Raw genomic sequence first — 20,504 nt, forward strand, 5'->3', positions numbered from 1 at the left:
GGCTCTTGCACAAAAGAGTATTCAGAGCAGCATGGTCAAGGCCTAGCCACTTTATAGAGCAAAGCAGACACACCAAAGCTCACACAAAGAAACTGAGCACACTTTGTGGAAAGATACACCCACCCAGAATCTGCCCAGCTTTTGGAGTAACATGTTTCTAACATGGAAAATTAAATTACTATTCATCCATGTTATAGTAGCAAACTTACACAAAAGACAAAGCCACAAATCTCTGGCTGAAATAGAATGTGAGCAATCTCATCTGGTCGATACAAGTATCCACACTCCACAGAACCTTAGTATTCTACACTGTATATGGGGAATGTACTTAAAGTTCAAGGTTAATACTGGGGCAGAAGCTAAGGCTTTCCCAATTCACCTTTTCAAACAGATACCAGGTTTCATCCAGATAAAACTGTCTGATGTTGCACTTGTAACATATGGCAGTTCCCGAATAGACTCTGAACAGGACACACTAACAGCAGCAACAGACAAGAACAAGCTCAGTCCTCAGTTCATCGCCACTAAGGCTACTTCTACATAGCAAGGGATATGAATCAATGTATAGTGCAAGCTCAATGAACTAGCACAAGTATAAATAGTGTAACCACGGCAGCATGGGTAGTGGTGGCACAGATTAGTACTTACCCCGTAGAGGTTCAGGTGGGTTTGTACTCAGAATGGCTAAGCCGTGTCACCCCTGCCCATGCTACCGTGGCTATGCTATGTTTATAATCGCACAAGCTCTCATTGAGTTAGCATGAGTATGTGTACAGGAGCTGGGAATCACATCCCTGGTATATAGTGCAGAAATAGCATCAGGCATCCACAATACCACTTGTAGGCAGAGAAGCTTACAGAGAGCCACACCTAATACATGGAATAGGTATGCTGCATACCAAGGCACCCAGCACTGAATTGACTGTGCAATATCCAGCAGTATTCACGGGAACAAGAGTGTTCTGTGGGAAGCATCCCATCTATACAAACCCATCAGTCACCCGTCATACACAGCTGGAGAAATATAGCTTTCGTAGTGAGACACACTCAAAGATGCACTCAGGCAGTTAGAAAAGGAAAGGGTCATAGCCAAAGTGAACGTACCCACTCCATGGGTTATCGGCTTAGTGATAACTGAAGGAAAATAGCAAGATTAGGATTTGTTTGCATCCCAGAGACCTGAATAAGGCTATACTGGGCCAGTATTATTCCATCCCCACACAAGCAGATGTTCAGTGCCAACAAGCTCGTAAAAGCATATTCACTACAGTAGGTAATAAAGATGGATATTGGGAAATTACATTAGCTAAAGAGTCATCTCAATGGTTCACCTTCAGTACACTGTGGCACAGATAAGTTTCTCCATCTACCTTTGGGAATAAAAGGCAACTTGTGAAGTATTTCAACAAAAGAATAGTGATACATATGGAGCGATTTCAGGAGTCCATATAATAGCAGATGACATGATAATAGCAGCATCAGCTCAGGCAGAACATGATCAGATACTGAAGAAAGTGAAGGCAAGTGTCAGAGGGCTCACAGCACATTAAAGCAGCTGCGGGAAATACAGAAGAAATACTATGACCAGCCTTACTCCTGGCATGCCCGATAACATGATGGTGCTGGCTTCCCCAATAGTTAGGAATGTTGAGTAGTTACACTATACTGCACAAGCTGAGCTGATAGCGTGATGGAAGATAGAATGATAAGTAGATAAAAAGATAGCCTATAGAGCTAAAGACTAAAAGAGCTCTCTAGACTTCTTCCTGACCAGGTATTTTATAGGATCCGGACGCTATGTAATTCAGGCCCAACCTACTATACCCAAATCTTATTTCCATACCCTAAGAAATTTATGGGTACCCTTATCCTATAGATTAGTGGATATTTGGTACCTGAATTATTCAAGGGAGATGGGGTGTACCTCTCCAGCAGGGGAGCAGATATATTTTTGAAGGAGGAAAGAAATTGTGAACTATCTGAGAACACAACTGGAGGGTGGAGGGAAGTCAGACAAACTAATAGCTGGTGCCTCCTTGTGGCAGATGTCCACTGCCTGGAGCCAGAATTCAGGATGTGACAGAGTGTCTGCCAAGACTGATCAAGCCCTTGGACCACTACCCCTTCCCTACTTCTTCATGTGGGCACCAATGATACTTCCAAGAATGATCTTGAGCTGGTCACTGCAGACTATGTGACTCTGGAAGAAGGATAAAGGAGTTTGAGGCACAAGTCCTGTTCTCATCCATCCTCCTTGTTGAAGGAAAAGGCCCAGAGCGCCAGTCTGAAACTGGAGAAAAGCCTGTTGAGAGTCTTTGGGTTAAGTTTAGAGGTGAGAGCAACAAGGGTGATGTCGTGGTGTGTGTCTGCAATAGACCACAAAACCAGAAGGATGAGATAGACAAGGCTTTCTTTGGACAATTAACAGATGTTTCCAGATCACATGCCCTGGTTCTCAGGGTGAGAGAGATCACTTGATCATTACCTGTTCGGTTCACTCCCTCTGGGGCACCTGGCATCGGCCACTGTGGGTAGACAGGATACTAGGCTGGATCGACCTTTGGTCTGACCTAGTACGGCCATTCTTGTGTTCTTATGATTTGATAGCAGCCTTCAACTACCTGAAGGGGGCTTCCAAAGAGGATGGAGCTAGGCAGTTCTCAGGGGTGGCAGATGACAGAACAAGGAGCAATGGTATCAAGTTGCAGTGGGGGAGGTTTAGGTTGGATATTAGGAAAAACTATTTCACTAGGAGGGTGGTGAAACACTGGAATAGGTTACCTAGGGAGGTGGTGGAATCTCCATCCTTAGATGTTTTTTAAGGCCCAGCTTGACAAAACCCTGGCTGGGATGATTTAGTTGGGTTGGTCCTGCTTTGAGCAGGGGGTTGGACTAGATGACCTCCCAAGGTCTCTTCGAACCCTAATCTTCTTTTATTCTAAGTACTCATTCTACAGAGGCTCCGGTTCCCTTATAAATTGGAACTGGATTTAAGGGAAGGCATCCACTGCAGAATCTGAGGAATGGGGTTGGGGCTCCTAATGTCTAGTACAGCAAGAAGACAACCCCACTTCCATAGTCTCTTAATCCAGCAATGATGACCTGCACGTTATGAGTTATTGCTGGATAGTTTCCAGATAAATTAATAAAGTTGCTGCCTGATTAACCACACTCCTTTTATGTTGTGTTTCTTCCTGCCTATGAAGGACAATTACTTTCTTGTATACCCATATGAAGAACCTGATGGGCTAATAAATGTATAAAATTAAAGTTTTCTTTTTAATTCGTGAGAAAATCCACTGGTTTTATTAATATCTTCAGTGAGAGATGACAGAAGAAACAGAGGACCACGCCGCCGCCCTGCAGATATCCTGGGTAAGGACCTGGGCCGGGAATGCCGCTGAGGAGGTCTGCGCTCCTGTGGAATGTGCCATTAATGCAGGAGCCGGTACTTTTGCCAACTCATAGCATTCCCGGATACAGGACGTGATCCACAATGGAATCCTCTGTGATGAGACCGGGAGGCCTTTCATCCAGTCTGCAATTGCCACGAACAGCTGGTTCAGCTTACGGAATGGCTTTGTGTGTTCAATGTAAAAGGCCAACGCTCGAACGTCCAGGGAGTTTAGCCTTTGTTCTCGGCTGTCTGCATGAGGCTTAGGGCAGAAGACCAGTAGAAAAATGTCATGGTTGGAGTGGAATTGGGACATAACCTTTGGGAGAAAAGCCGGGTGAGGCCTAAGTTGCACCTTGTCCTTATAGAAGATGGTATACGGAGGGCCAGAGGTTAAGGCTTTAAGTTCCAACGCTCTCCTTGCTGAAGTGATGGCGATTAGGAAGGCCACTTCCATTATAGGTAGAGCAGTGAACAAGTCGCCAGGGGTTCAAACGGGGGTTCCATTAGCCTGGAAAGGAGTAGGTTGAGATCCCACACTAGGATTGGTTGCTTAATATGCGGGTATAGCCTGTCCAGACCTTTCAGGAAACAACTGGCCATTGGGTTGGCAAAGACAGAATGACCGGCTGCCAGGTGGACCTTGAGAGATGATACCAAGAGGCCCTGCTGTTTTAAGTGTAGCATGACCCTGAGAACACGAGATTAAAAACCTTTTCCACTTGGCCAGGTAGGTAGCCCTGGTGGAGGATTTCCTGCTACCAAGTAGGACCTCCCTAACAGACTCCGACCACATGAGCTCCATCAGGTTTAGCCATGAAGCTTCCAAGTGGTGAGGTGAAGAGACTTGATGTCAGGATGATGAAGCCAACTGCACTCTTGGGTGATCAGGTCCGGAACCAGGGGCAATGAATTGGAGCTGACAGCTCCTGGAGCATAGTGAACCAGAGCTGGTGAGGCCAGGCCAGTGCTACCAGTATGACCACTGCCTTGTCCCTGTGGATTTTGAGTAAAATCTTGTGGATGAGTGGAAACGGCAGGAACGCATACAACAGATGATCCGTCCAAGGGAGGAGAAACATGCCTGCGAAAGAGCCCAGACTAATTGCAGAAGGAACAGAATCAAGGGCATTGTCTGTTGCTCTTTGTGGTGAACAGGTCAATTTGGGGAACTCCCCACCTCTGGAAGATGTTGTGCACTATGTCTGGGTGGATAGACCACTCGTAATTGTGGAAGGATCTGCTGAGGTAGTCCGCCAACTCGTTCTGAGAAGTGGGAGGTAAGCCACTTCCAGGTGAATAGAGTGGGCTATGCAGAAGTCCCACAGCTCGAGGGCTTCCCAACATAGGGGAGAGGAACAAGACCCACCTTGCTTGTTGATCTAAAACATCACAGTCGTGTTCTCTGTCATGACACCCATGCACTTCCCTCACAATTGGGCTTGGAAAGCTTGACATGCCCATTGGACTGCTCTCAACTCCTTGATGTTGAGTGAGAGCTTGTCCTGCAACCAGAGACCTTGGATCTGTAGTTCCCCCAGGTGAGCACCCCATCGCAGTGCCGATGCATCGGTCACCAGGGACAGAGCGGTCTGGGTCTTGTTGAATGGGACTCCCCCACATACATCCTAAGGGTTGAGCCACTAGTGTAGAGACTCGAGAACCTGCACAGGAATGGTGACCACCTTGTCCAGGCTGTCACGCCCCGGATGGTAGGCCAAGGCCAGCCAACCTTGGAGAGGCCTGAGCCTCAGACTCGCGTGCTGTACCACATATGTACATGCTGCCATGTGGCCAAGGAGCCTTAAGCAACCCCTTGCTGTGGTAGTAGGGTACTGTCCGAGGCTTTGTATGATGTCTGCCATTGACCAAAAATGAGCCTCTGGCAGTGATGCCCTGGCCTGACCCAAGTCCAACACTGCTCTGATAAACTCTATCCTTTGTGTTGGGGATAGGATTGATTTGTGCTCGTTGAGTAGGAGACCCAACCTGTCAAAGGTGGACCCTATGAAGCTGACCTTTCTCTCCACTTGGGTCCCTGGAGTGTCCCCTGAGCAGCCAGTCGAGGTACAGATTTACCTACACCTGCATCCGGCGTAGGAAGGCGGCCACGACCAACATGCACTTGGTGAACACTTAGGAGGCCGTTGACAGGCCGAAGGGGAGGACCGTGAATTGGTAATGGTTGTAGTTGATCACGAACCTGAGGAATTGTCCATAGGCAGGAATTATAGAGATGTGGAAGTACGTGTCCTTGAGGTTGAGGGCGGCGTACCAGTCTCCCGGATCCAGAAAGGAAATAATTGCAGTTAATGAAACCATGCGGAACCTCAATTTTTTCCTGAAGCTGTTGAGGCCTTGCATGTCGAGGATGGGTCTGAGACCCTCCTTGGCTTTGGGGATTAGGAAATAATGGTAATAGAATTCCTTGCCCATTAGCTCCTGCGGTGAGGAGCTTTTGGACCTCCTGTATAAGGCAATGCACGTGAGAAGGGGCCCTGAAGAGGGACGGGGAAAGTGGATGAGAGGGAGGGGAGGAGCAGAATTGGAGAGAATATCCCACTTCCACCATGTGAAGGACCCACCAGTCTGAAGTAATCTGTGACCAAGCACAGTAGAAGTGGGACAGATGGTTGAGAAAAAAGGAAGAAGGATCCAGTTTGCTGGCTGGTGCATCAACACCAGGCAGGTCTTCAAAAGGCCTGCTTAGAGCCAGACAATGGCCTTGTCGAGCCCTGGCCCTGGCTGAGTGGAGGATGAGGAGGCTTGCACCTGCCATTCCTGCCCCACTTCCTGGAGAAGTCCTGCCTGCACCAAGGAGGATAGAAGCACTGCGGGGGCTGGGGCTTAAAATGGCAGGGGTATGCATGCCCAACGATTTCATTGCCACCTGTGAATCTTTTAGGCTGTGAAGCCTGGAATCTGTTTGGGCCTATGCCATCAAAGGCAGGTCTTGAATAGTTTGTTTAACTTGGGGGGGGAGGAGAGGGGAGTCCAGACACCTGCAGCCAGGAACACCTCCTCATGGCTATGTCAGAGGACAAGATCCATGCGACTGAGTCTGCAGCTTCCAGTGAGGCCTGTAAGAGGTCCATGCCACTACCTTGCCCTCCTCCACTATAACCACAAACTCTGCCCTAGAGTCAGAAGGCACAAGCTCCTTACATTTCATCATGGAGTCCCATGAATTAAAATTGTATCTGCTGAGGGTTGCCGGCTGGTTAGCGATCCTCAGCTGGAGCCCTCTAGTCAAGTAGACCTTCCAGACAAAGAGATCCATCTTTTTGGAATCTTTTGGCTTGGGAGTCAGGCCCTGTGGCCCCAATCTCTCTCTCTCTCGTTTACCACCACCAGTAGGGCTGTGGGTGAGAGAATAAGTACTCGTATCCTTTAGAGGGTACAAAATACTTCCTCTCCTCCGCCCCTCCTTGGCTGTCGGGGGGTTGGAGGCAGGGGTTTGCCACAGAGACTTTGCGGTGGCTTTAATGTTTTTTATAAGGGGCAGTATTACCCTGGATGGCCCTTCAGGAGCTAAAATATCACCCATCGGGTCCTCCGACTCAACCACCTCCTTAGCCTGGAGCCCCATATTGTGGACAATCCTGTGCAGCAGGTCCTGTTGTGCACTATCATCAATAGGGGGCAGTCCAGAGGAGAAAGATCCCGCAACTTCTTCGTCTGCAACTGTACAGCCTTGGGACTGTTCCTATCTGAATAAATTACTTCCCATTCTGATGCAAAGACTAATTCTCAGACTAATCGGACTACTTAAGTCTGTTCTATTTGCAAGGGTAGAATCTGACAGGGATACATTAAACATGTTAAGTGTCCCTGCTCCTATTTATTAGTGTTTTGAACGTGTGTGTTTATCCCTGGCTGATGGAAGAAAGTAAAAGGTTGATAAGCACTCCATGGCTTAAAGTTTAAAAAGAGTTCAGTTGAGTAGAAGTGATGAGTCCCAATGTTAAACTGCTTCTAATGATGAACAAGAAAGGGAGGTTGGGGAATTAAAGGAAATTTCTCATCCAGAGTGTGATTGGGAAAAGTGCCCTAATCTGTTCCTCAAGATCAAGCTATTCCCCATCCATCCTACTCTGCATCCCAAAAAGGACTCTATTTGAACTAGTCATCCTTCCTTCACTTGAGCCTCCACAAGTTTTTCTGCCCCAAATGACTACATGTAGTTTTACTAGATATGTCCACATAAATATCAATGTTGTGTATGGTTACTTGTCTAATGTGCCCTCTTCTGTACCCAATTTATTGAATATTGTTACATTTTTTCTAATTTATAAACTTATGGAAAGTCAAGACAGATAGGAAACAACTATAAAAGGGAAGTTTTAAAGTTATCCAAAATATGCAGAAGATTTAAACATATAGTAATATTTGATACATTGATCAGTAAGAAAAACGATAAAAAATACATTATTTTCAGATACTGTGTAGGAGTGGTCTTTTTGTTTGTGTTTGTTTGGTGGGTGTGGCGAGATGGGGGTGGGGGAACCCGCATACCTGGTGAAATTACATGTACATTGCTGAACGTTCTATAACTTAAGAAGTTTTTGTGATTTAAAAAGAGTAGAAGCAGAAAGTAAAATGGAAAGATACAATGTATAAGATAATGAACTAAGTAATGCAGAGAATTTGATAACACTGTGGATCTTTCACTAACACTGAGGCTATTTCTCCTATTCATAGATTTACTGTCTCCTATCTTTTCCCATTCCAACTAAGGCTACCTAGTTTGAGCAAATACCCAAATTGATTTCCTCTTCCTTATAAATGAAACAACCCATGTTTTCACCATCCAGATGAAGCCCCTGTTTAAACTGAATAAAAATAAATTTAAAATACTAACTACTATAATAAAACCACCATCATCATTTATCTCTGAGATAGTACTATTAATCCATAGTGCTTTACAAAGGAGTCATCATTTTCTTCATAGCAGAGATAGGGAAACTGAGTAAAGATGTCTCCTTCCATTTTCGGCATTCATTGTTAGCATACTATTAGGAACTACTGCTTACATTTTTTTTTAATGGGACCTGTTTGGTGGTGGAGGAGGCATTTTCCTTTCTGAGACTTTATCATTCCATCATCAATACCTTAAAGAAGCCTATAATAAATGTGTAAAAAGCAGCGCAGGGAGCACAGCAAATTTCTCTCATAAGGTCATAGAACTATGAAGATCAGTGGAGCCTTAAATGTCTCTAATGAGAAAATATTACACTACAAAGGCACAGCCCCAAATTGTACTGACAGGAAATAATTTCTTAACAAATTAATTCTTAAAACACAGTACATTTTGTTTTATGGTTGATCTAAAAAGCATATTGCTTGCATTGTTGCATTTCAAATCTTGTTAAGAAATAAATAGCATAGACAACCTTAGAGAACTTTCTAACAAAGTAAAATTTATTAAAATCTGGAAATGCTGGCAAAAAAAAGAGCTTTGACTACTAAATTGTATTTTATAATTAACTATTTATAAGGAGACAAAAATAAAATATATACGAGTTACTTACCAATAAAGATAGGGCTTATCCTTATCTACATTAATATTGTTTAATGGATCCATACGAAACCAGGTGTTAAGAGTAAACCCATTTTGGTAAGGCCACTTAGCAATAGGAGGTAATGCAATTGCCTACAGAAAAGGAAAGAGTAAAAATTACTAATGTAAGTATGTAGATTTGCAGTGTTTAATCAAATACAACTATTTTGAAAGGACCCATAAAAATGACAATCACTGCACTATAAATGCTTTAATGTTTAATTACTCTTATGAGATTTTCTTGTTTTCAGTTCTCCAACTACATAAATTATATTAATGGAGGACTTGAGGAGATATTAATAAAATCAATTAAATTATATATTGAATACCTTACAGAAGGGGTAGAGTAGAAAATGCCAGGGAGTAAATTACTTTTATGGGTGTTAAAACACAAAATTCAACTTTTGACAACCGCAAAATCCATTTAAATGCCAGGAGCACATTATTCATACTAGATAACAAGACAAAAGATTCAACAAGTTACATTTTTTTTTAAATATGCCCTGTAAGGATTTGAAAACACTATACTGCTGTTTCCATGGCATTTGAATTGATGTTATATAGTGAAGAAGTAGAGAAGTTTAATAACTGACTCTGAGGATAAAATTAAATAAATGTTAGAGAGTGGCCTGTGTGGAAATCAAAGGATGTGATTTGATGCAGTGCCATGGATGCTGGTGTTTATGAAAAATTGTTTCATTTTCTAGGCTGTGACTGACTGAAGACTTTGGCTTGTTGTATAGAGATAATTAATACAAGATATAAAAACCCTTCTTTTCTCAGTATGGTACCCACAACTAAAGCAAATCACTTTAACTAACTAAAACATTTATGATACTACAGATTATTATGGCAAAACCCAAATTATGAGTGCTTTCTTCAAACAAAATATAGCATATTTCTAGATAATAGAAATTAGGGAACATCAGCCTTCTGTACAACTATCTGCACACAATATTTTCTCACTTTTTGTACATGATATAAGAAAGTATATAGAAGGAAGTATTTTGATAGGTAATTAGGTCAGTTTAATTCGAAAACCAAACAGTCTACCTTTTTCAGTTCTATCAAGGTCATTTTAAGGAGTATGTTAGTCAAACAAACATTTTTACATTGGTTTTATTTAGTTTTTATCACTGATCATTACTAGGCATTCCCTCTGCCCACTCCAAAGCAGCCCCACCTTGGTGCATTTTCCCAAGGGACAGAAGAATGTGTGAAGAGGGAATGAGCAACAGCAAACAAATATGTATTACTGAACAAACTAGAATAACTAGGATTCCCTGAGCAGGGAAAGATTAATACATTTCAATAATTTAACAGAGAAAGTTTACATTTGTGGTATCCTAATTAGGGAATATAGAAATGGGCAGCAACTTGAAGGATTGCCTAAGAGCAGAATAGGTTAATCACATGTGACACTCCTCCCGGGAAAGATTTAGAACTGCCACAACTCCGACATAAGCTAGTATGTAATAAACTCAGTTTGCATGGGCATTGTAATTTATTTTCTTGTTTTGAGGGGATGGAGGAGGAACATCTGATACTACAAACAATAAGGGAATACAAGTAACGTATTATAGTCAGACAGAGTGGTGTGAAACTATACTGAATTCCTCGGGGAAGGGAGTTCCTCCAGATAGGCTCTACTATACACAAATACAGAATACCTACCACCTATTATTTACATAGCATCAAAAAGCATGCTATGTGCACACTTCTCAAATGTTCTCCATTTTGAACGGTGTCACTCTTTTTAGTCCCGAATACAGTAACTCCTCACTTAACATTGTAGTTATGTTCCTGAAAAATGCGACTTTAAGCGAATCCAATTTCCCCATAAGAATTAATGTAAACGGGGGGGGGTTAGGTTCCAGGGAAATTTTTTTCACCAGACAAAAAACTATATATTATATAGATATACACACAGGATATGTTTTAAACAAACAATTTAATACAGTTCACAGCTATGATGATTGTGAAGCTTGGTTGAGGTGGTGAAGTTAGAGGGTGGAAGAGGGTAGGATATTTCCCAGGGAATGCCTTGCTGCTAAATCAGTGATTCTCAAACTTTTGTACTGGTCACCCTTTTCACATAGCAAGCCTCTGAGTGCGACTTCCCCATATAAATAAAAATACTTTTTTATATATTTAACACCAATATAAATGCGGGAGGCAAAGCGGGGTTTGGGGTGGAGGCTGACAGCTTGCAACCCCCCATGTAATAACCTCATGATCCCCTGAGGGGTCCCGACCCCCAGTTTGAGAACCCCTGTGCTAAATGATGAACTAGCACTTGGCTGAGCCCTCAAGGGTTACCACGTTGTTAATGTAGCCTCTCACTCTACAAGGCAGCAGGAATGGAGGGGAGGGGAGATAGCATAGCAGATGGAGACAGACACACACCTGGTGTGTGGGAGAGAGAGAGAGAGATGCACACTGCCCCTTTAAGTAAGCTGACCCACTCTTAAGTGCATTGTCTTTTTAAGTGGCTCAGGAAGTTGAGACAACAGCTGCTGCCCCAGGCTCTCTGTCTCTCTCCGTCTGTGTCCTCACCCTGCTCTATATGGAGAAGAAGGGGTAAGTGGGGTGTAGGAGCAGGGGGGAGGGGGGCAACCTGACATTAGCCCCCCTCCATTTGCCCTCCCTGCACGGCTCGGGGAGCAGCTCCAAGGCAGAGGGCAGGAGCAGCACATGGCAGTGGGGGGAGAGATAGCTGCAATTGCTAGCCTGCTGGGCGGCTGCAGCACAGGGCACTTAAGGGAGCGGGGAGCTGATAGGGAGGCTGCCAGTCCACCCTGATTCCAACAGGTTGCTCTTCCTGCAAGCAGTGGACAAAGCAAGCGGCTGCCAAATGACGTTAGATGGGAGCATTGCACAACTTTAAATGAGCATGTTCCCCAACTGATCAGCAATGTAATAATGAAACAATGTTAACCAGGATGACTTTAAGTGAGGAGTTACTGTATACCACAAAAGTTTAATTCTATTGTTGAAAATTCACAAATTCATAGAAACATAGGGCTGTAGGGGACCTCAAGAAGTCATCAAGCCCAGCCCCCTGTGCTCAGGCATGACCAGATATACCTAGACCATCCCTGACAGGTGTTTGGCTTAGAAACTTCCAGTTCCACAACCTCCATGCGAAGCCTATTCCAATGCTTAAACTATTCTTGGAGAATTATTTTTTTCTAATATCTAACTTGAATCTCCTTTGCTGCAGGCCATGACCATTGCTTCCTGTCCTACGTCAGTGGACATGGAGAACAATTGCTCATCATCCTCTTTATAAAAGCGCTTAACACATTTGAAGACTTATCAGGTTCTCTCTCATTCTTCTTTTCTCAAGACTGAACATGCCCAGTTTTTTTAACCTTTCCCTCATAAGTCAGGTTTTCTAAATCTTTCATAATTTTAGTAGCTCTCCTGTGGACTCTATTTTGTCCACATCGTTCTTAAACTGTGGCTCCCAGAATTGAATACAGTACTTCAGCTGAGGCCCCACCAGTGCCAAGAAGAGCAGGACAATTACCTTCCACATCTTACAGACAACACTCCTGCTAATACACCCCAGAATGATAGGGGAGATTACTTGCAACTGGAGGATAGTCAAGATGTATGGTCCTTATCTGTAGTCCACTGTGGGGTTACATATTGTGACAAAGTCAGGCTAGACGTCTGCTGGAAGTTAGATGCGTTAGCCCTAGAACTTCAAAGGTCCTCCTCCCTACCAGCAGAGACAAGGTTACCTCAGGTCAATTAGGGATACCTGAGTCCAATTAAGGGCTGCCTGAGGCCTTTTAAAATCCCTCCTTTGGTGAGAGAAAGGGGGAAGAGAGAGACAGACAGACAATCTGCTGCCAGGCTAGTGGCAGCAGGGAAATAAGCTGCTCCAGGGTGAGAGGCTGTGCTCCTTGCCATAGGGGATACAGCCAGACCTGATTGCCTGCTAGGGGAAGGACTGACATTCCAGGGCAACCAAGAGGACAACACCCTGCATCAGCAAGGAGGCAATGAAAGGTATCCCCTTGGAGTTTTTTGTTTACAAGACTGTTTCCTTTTTGTTTGGTGGAGGATCATCCCTTAGGCTGACCCTGAGGCCTACCCTGAAAATATGACCAAGAGAGCACAAAAGGGGGAAGGCAAACCCTGCCCTGAGTGGGGCAGATTACCCCAGACCTGCCATCACCAGAGGGGGAAGTGCTAAGTCTGTCGAGACGAAGGAGATGCCTTGCCACAGTATGTGTATCATGCACCCGGAGACTGAGAATTTGAACATAGTCTGCACATGTGCCCTGGCTCACCTCATGCCTCTGACTGACAGAATAAATGGAGAGGTGGACTGACTCTTTCTAGATCCTTCTCTACCACGAGTCAGATAAGATCCGAAGCAGAGGAGGAGAAGGGCTGGTAACGCAAAACAGATAGGAACCACTAATCTCAAAGAACCTCCAGTTACAGGTAAGTAAACTTTTCAAGTGATGGTCCCTATTGTATTCCCCTGTGGCTGATTGACAAGGCTATCTAAGGAGCAAGATGATGCAAGGATGTAGACAGTAAGGCTGAACAGAGTACCACCATCCCAAATGAGGCATCAGTAGAAGAGTCCTGCACCAGGACATAATGTCTTGTAAATTTGTGAATGGAGCTCCACATGGCTGCTTTACAGATGTTCAGGAGGAGTATTTTCTGAAGAGATGACATAGTTATTGCTTGCACTCTGATGGAATGAGCTCTTATCCCATTGGGGAGGTGGGGGAAGCTGACAGAGTAGAATGCAGGCAGAGATCCATTTGGAGATTCTACAGGTCTCTGGAGATGGCATGGTCTCTGACTCTTTCTGCTATAGTGATGAACAGCCTCAGGAATTTCCTGATTCGTCTTAATCCCTGTAGGTAGAAAGCCAAAGCCCGCTGAACATCAAGGGAGTGGAGTCTTAGTTTCTGTGTAGAAGCATGCAGTTTTGGGAAGAACACAGGTAAGTGAATCAATTGGTTATGGTGAAATTCTGAAGCTACTTTAAAGATGAATTTGGAGTGCAGACAAAGAAACCTCATTCTTATGGAAGATAGCGTGTGAAGGATCTGTCATCGCTCTAAGTTCGCCAACCCTTCTCGCTGAGGTGATGCCTACAATAAAAGAGATATGAAGCAAGTAGCTAAAGGCTAAAAGAGAGGGTTTTGTGAGTACTGACAGAACAAGGTTCTGGGGTGTAGGCTTTTGAATAGGTGGGAAGATTCTTATTAGGCCTTTCCACAATATTGGTCAGTGGATATGTGAAGACCAAGTATCCCTGAGAAAGCGGATGGTATGTGCTGATCGCCATTAAGTGGACTTGCAAGGAGCTGATGGGCAAACCTGATGTCTTTAAGGATAGCATATAGTCCAAGACAGGCAGAACATTCGTAACCTCTGGGAGAATGCCTCTTTGTTGGGCCCAAGAAGAGAAGCATTTCCATTTAACAAGGTAACATTTTCTGGTAAAGTTCGTTCTACCATTGGAGAGGAAGTCTTATATAGCTGAGAAGCATGAACATTCTAAGGATGATATCTATCCAAACACCACGCCCTGAGTTGGAGGTGGCACATCTTACAGTTCCACTGGGTCAGGAGTTTGGGGAACATTAACGTGATGATTGTTGGTAGGGATGACATACATAAGAATTTGGGAAATTAGAAATGTCTGTGCCAGAAGGGGGCGATCAAAATGACCCTCACTCTGTCCTGCCAGATTTTGTGTAGAACTCACGGCAGGAGCGGTAGCAGGGGCCAGGAATGGTTGAACTGGTCCAGCATCACCCTGGGAGTAACGTCCTAGCACTCCTCTGGAGCAATATGTGATGCATTTCCTGTTTGCTTGAGAGATTCCTGGTTGGGGTTTCCCATAGGGTGAAAATATTGTGCAGTATCAAGACGTAGAATTCCAATTATGGTCGACTGCAAAATGTCTGCCATGGGACTCTGCAAGCACATTTTGCTTCCCTAGTAGGTAGGCTGCCATTAGAGTAATTTAATTGCCGATATAACACTTCCAGAAACTGGCTGTTTCTGCATACAGGGAGGCAGATATTGCTCCTCCTTGCTTGTTGATATAGAAGACAGTCGAACGTTGTCCTTCCTTCCATTCATCCACGCTAACGTTGGTGAGCGCGGATGAATGCAAGGAAGGACTCACATGCCTTCTGTATGGCTCACAACTCCAAGATATTGATGTGCATCATGACCTCGACCAGGCACAGTGTGGCTGTTCATGTGGATTCCCCAATCTAACAGGGATGTATCTATAATGATGGTCCTGTCCAAAGAGGAATGGAGAAAGGGGATATACATGCATACCTGATGAGGATTTGTCCAGAGTAGGGAAGACAGTACCTTGGCCAGAAATGTCACCATGAGGGTCACAAAATGTTGGCTTAGGGAGTATACCGACTACAGCCAAGCTTGAAGGCAACAAAGGTGGAGTCTTGCAAACCGGGTGATGTAGGTGCACACAGCCATCTGACGTAAAGACGGGCATGGCTTGACTGGTACTCGAGGGTTGTTTGTGATGTGAACTATGATATTGTTCATGGACTGGATCCTGTCTGTGGGCAGGTATGCTCTTGAGGTAATAGAATTTAAAGGATGCCCCAAGTCCAGAGATTGTATAAGGGTGAGAACAGATTTTTCTATGTTTACACTGATTCCCACTAAGACAGGAGGTGTAGCATCATGGAAATTGATGCATAGGCCTCCCAGCAGGACTTAGCAACAAGGAGCCAGTTGTTGACACAGTGGAAGACAATGAGACCATGATGCTATTCTGTGGAGAGATGCCCTGTCCTGAAAATGGTCAGAGCCTACCATGCATCTGAGAAAGTATCTGTGGGCGGAATGAATGTCTATGTGAAAGTGAGCATCCTTCATATCAAGAGACGTGAACCCTTATTGCTGCCAACGTGACCATGCAAAATCTGAGTTTACTAATGAGATGGTGGAGGTCAAGGACTTGTCTCCAACCATCCTTCTTTTGGGGTAGCAGGAACCCTCTCTCTTGTCATTGCAGAAGGACATGTTTATAACTCCTTGCTGCAGTAAAGAGTTCACTTCTTGTTTGAGACTACTCATGAGAATGGCACCTGATGGAGGAGGTATGGGGGTGTTGGAGGAGATAGGAATGCAAACTATCTTATAGCCAGAGTGGATGACATTCACCACCCACTTGTCTGTTGTTACCACACTCGGGTTGTTGAAAAGAATGCTAGACAACCCACAAATGGTGTATGGGGGCGCGGGAGTGTCAGGAGGTGTTGGACTTAGAGTTTCACGGCTTGAGTGCCCATCAAAAATAACTGAGGTGGAGGCTGACACAGAGATGCTGAGACTGTTGCAGAGGGTGTTGGGAAGCGGGACTTTTGAACACTCTCTCTCACACATCATGATTCGTAGGGTCTCTGACAGAAGAACTGCTGAGCCATAGATCGGATTTGGTCGATGGGCTATGTAAACATCCCCTTAGAGGCAGGCATGTACATCTCCACCGAGCAAAGAGCAGCCCTGAAATCCTTCAGGCTATCGAGGGATTCATCCATCTTCCGGGTGAAGAGGTAGAATTCATCGAAGAGTACGTCCTAGATACTGTCTAGGGAACCCTGATGCATGAAGCCATGACTCCCTGCATATGACATAGCTCTAAAAGAGGTATCAGTGGCATCAATTGCAGATTGGAGGGCAGTCCAGGCTATCAGTTTTCCATCATGAATCAGAGCTTGAAAATGAGCTCTGTCCTGTTGTGGAAGGCTGTCAGTAAACTCTCCAAACTTGGCACTGTTCAGTAGCACCCAGTAACTGGCTATCCTGAACTGGAAGCTGGATGTTTGGACCTTTCTTCACAGCAGATCCAAGCATTTGCCCTGTGTCAGAAGGAGTAGACTGGGGATCTTGCTGTCTAGCCCTTTCAGAAGTGACATGGACTACCAGTGAATTGGGATCAGGATGAGAAAACAAAAATTCTGCACTGTGGCCAGCGCCTAATAATGCTCAGCTCCCTCTTTGGGGGTTGGCATGCAAGTGGCAGTGGTATGCCAAAGTATCCTAGCTAGCTCCAGTATGGCTTCATTAATGGGGAGAGCTATTCTGTTGGGTCAAGAAGCATGTAGGATGTCTAGGAGTTTGTGCTGAGAATCTTGGATCTCCTCAAGGGGAACCTGCAGCTCTCCAGCAACTCTGCAGAGAAGGTTCTGAGACTGCCTAAAGTCATAGGGGAGGGGATGTGGAAGTCACCATTTCATCCAGGGATGACAACGGCAGTCCTGCTGGTTCCCATGCAACCACCGGATCTGAAGCATAATGTTCCTCTTCCTCTGTCAGATTCAGGGGCAGACCTGAGCATCCCCTTAGAGGGGAGGCAAGGGATGACGCCCTGGAAGAGTGGATCAATTCTGCATGGGTTATTGGTTCCAAGGCCCACAATATGGCTAGTAAGAGGGATCAATAGGTGGTTGCAGTGGTCCCCATAGCATGGGGTACCTGCAGCTCTGAGTTAGAGGCAGCGGAGGTTGGCCCCAAATGTGTGTGGGTCTTCTGAGTGGTGGAGAATATGTAGGGTAAGGAAAGAGCAGTTCATCCAACGATTCAGAATCTCCCGACTAGGAGAAGGCTGATTCCAGTTCCAGTGGTGGTACTCTCAATGCCATTGGTGATAAGCTCCTTCCAGAGGTTGATTCTCTTGGTGGTGATATTGTCTCCCTAGAAATGGAGGGGCCTGATGAAGGAGGGGAGTCCAGATCCGGGAGAGCAAAAATATCCTGTGGGGTTGAAACAGATTCAGATCTCTCTGGTGTGAGAGGGGTTCTGCTTGTCTGACCCATCAAAGCCAGTGATAAGGGTGGTATCTGAAGTTGGTGGTGATCTGACTTAGTCAGTGCTAATGCATCCTGGAGCTTGGGAGTAGCCAAGGATGATGGCACCAACAGAACATGGTTTGGTACTGGACTTTCTTGTCATGCCTCTGGGACTTAGTACATCCTAAGTCCTCATGGGCTGAGCTGCAAGGCTTCTTACAGCCAAGTCAGACTTCTCTGAAGTGGACTTTGAGGAAGAATTAATATCATGCTTATGAGAGTGTTTCCTAGCTTCCCACCATGGTGTCTGTGGGGGTAGATACACCCACAGCAGAGCTGGACTTCGCAGCAGGAGGTACACTCCTTGATGAATCAGGCCAATACACAGGAGGTTGAGAGTTTCCCTGGCCTGGGAAGGGAGGGGGCAGAGCAGAGGTGAGCTGGGGTGGGGAGTGGTTTCTCTCCCTACCCCGATGTAACGCAGTCTCACCGATAACATGGTGAGATTTTTCGGCTCCTGAGGACCGCCTGGGAGGGGGGAGAAGCGGAGCTGCGGTGCGCTCATGGGGGGAGGAGGTGGCGGAGCGGAGGTGAGCTGGGGCGGGGAGCGGTTCCTCTGCACTCTCCCCCTTACTTGCTGCAGCCCCCCTGCGCCCTAGCTCACCTCTTCATCTGTAAAATTAGGATAATATCATCCACCTCACTTCACACAGGTTTTGTGAAAGTAATGTTTGTGAACCACTCAGATACCATAGTAGTGAGCACCATAGACAAGGCCATGAAGAAATAAATACATTCTGTATTTAGAGCAGGTTAGTAATAAGGCCTAGGTCACACACTGAATGAGGATAAAACAGAATATTGAATAGCTGCTCATTTATTGAGTAACACCCATTGTGTGCACTGAATAAGGCAGGGTTCTTGTGGAAAAATAGTATATGATCATGTAATTAGAGATTGTATCCCTAAGGCATATACACAAGGGGGCCAAATTAAGGTTGCATAGGCTACCTTAATTCTGGCATTTCTTAATTTTTGAGTGCTTGACTTTACAAGCTTGCTAATTTTCTTTTAATGTATTTCTGTGGGTAATATTACATACACAGTATTTTATATATACAATATATAATGTGTAATAAATGTACCAACACATACACAGAATGAATGTGTATACATGAGCAGGATAAAGTGTTTATCATTAGAGATTTGGATTGGGCATTACTCTCAAAGCTGCAAATGAGGTATGCTAGTCATCTCAAACAAGAGTTGACAAAACTTTTATACTCCACACCACAACATACTTTAATTTTTAAGTATCATATATAACATAAATATGTTAAGAATTTATAAAAAATACTGGTATTGTTTTTCCTATTCTTCGGTCTATAAAGGTATGTACCTTAGTTACCATGAGTCCAATTTACAGATCTCAGAGAGCCATACCTGTATAAATGATCTAAAGCTGCTTTTCTTGAATAAAAGTACCACATTTTGAGGTGAGAAGCGAGTGCATGCTCCAGCTGGTTACTGAGAATCATCTCTTTTCACCAACATACAGCTTCCAATTTAAGCCATGATGGTGCATGAGATATTCCACCTTGATCCTGTCCAGAACTGAAAATTGCTTGTCCTGGGACTATTTTGGAGAGTTTGGGAAAGGGATAGTACACAATTTGCAGGGGCGGAGGAGGAATGAGCAAAGTATTTATCTAGCAATTTGCTCTTAAAAACATTAGCAGTAGTCTCAGTGGACATTATTTAGGTGAGGCAGTTAAAGGCACATGATAAAAATTTAGAACTGGGCTATCACCATAATAATTGTGTATGCATGTGTACATGCACGCACCACACACACTTCTAATTTATTATATAGTATTAGCCTCTTGTTTTAATCATTTACTATTATTGTAAACTTTCTATTTAAAAAAATTGTTGCCCCCCAATACTTCTCTCCTAATCCATCTCATGCTAAATATCTCCTTTTACTTTTGACATTAAGTACCTTGGGGTATGGTATCACCTCAGTATTATGTCAGTTCTGCCAAGTTTCCCTGAACATCCAAGACCTAGTCTATTCTGAAAAAATTATACTGGGTAATGTTTTCCTCATTTCTTTATTAAGAATATCCAAACCCAATAAAGTAATGCATGCAAGGATGTTATTTTATTGTTCCCAGAAAAAGAAGCATTTTGGTTAAAAACTTACTGCAGCACTACAGCCCGGGAAGTTGAAAAAGGTATCAGGACCATGTCTCTGTGGCATCTGATTAAGGACTGACAATAGTTTAACTGCATGTCTTGGCTGTTAAAACAACAGAATTGTAGAAATGTCAATGCAACCAGTTAATAGCGATATTCTATAGCTATATTAGCCACTGGATAGTTTTCAAACAAACCGGTAAATTAATTCTAAAACAGTTTTAAAAACTTTTAAAACAGTAATTCAATTAACAAAAAAAATCAATTTCATATGCCACTAGAGACCATTTATGTTAACCTCAGGCACTAATGCACTGACACTTAATACTTTATCTGGCCACAGCTTACCCAGATTCCATTTTCGCCTCGAAGCATGCTGAACAAAAGCTTCAACTCCTTGACAGTGATGCTGTAGCTGGCAAGAACCCCCAACATATCAACTAGAAGATCTTCAAAGGAAAATAAAGTTATTCTGAACTCTGAATTACACTGTTTGTCAAAGAAATTATTTGCAAGTACAAACTGAAAA

The 20,504-nt window shown here is 44.2% G+C and overlaps 1 protein-coding gene across 3 annotated transcripts in view; it reads right to left on the bottom strand.

Moving 5' to 3' along the window:
- NBEA (neurobeachin) overlaps window positions 1-20,504 on the bottom strand; it is an 817,568-nt gene that overhangs the window by 658,796 nt on the left and 138,268 nt on the right. For all 3 annotated transcript variants that reach the window (XM_054015304.1, XM_054015305.1, XM_054015303.1), the window contains exons 3-5: window positions 20,324-20,424; window positions 19,983-20,078; window positions 8,926-9,047 (exon numbers count right to left, since the gene is read on the bottom strand). In XM_054015304.1, coding sequence (XP_053871279.1) covers window positions 8,926-9,047; window positions 19,983-20,078; window positions 20,324-20,424 — 319 coding nt within the window. The remainder of the gene's footprint in view (window positions 1-8,925; window positions 9,048-19,982; window positions 20,079-20,323; window positions 20,425-20,504) is intronic.

Source organism: Malaclemys terrapin, chromosome 1 (assembly GCF_027887155.1).
Source record: "Malaclemys terrapin pileata isolate rMalTer1 chromosome 1, rMalTer1.hap1, whole genome shotgun sequence".
NCBI classification, from domain to species: domain Eukaryota; kingdom Metazoa; phylum Chordata; order Testudines; family Emydidae; genus Malaclemys; species Malaclemys terrapin.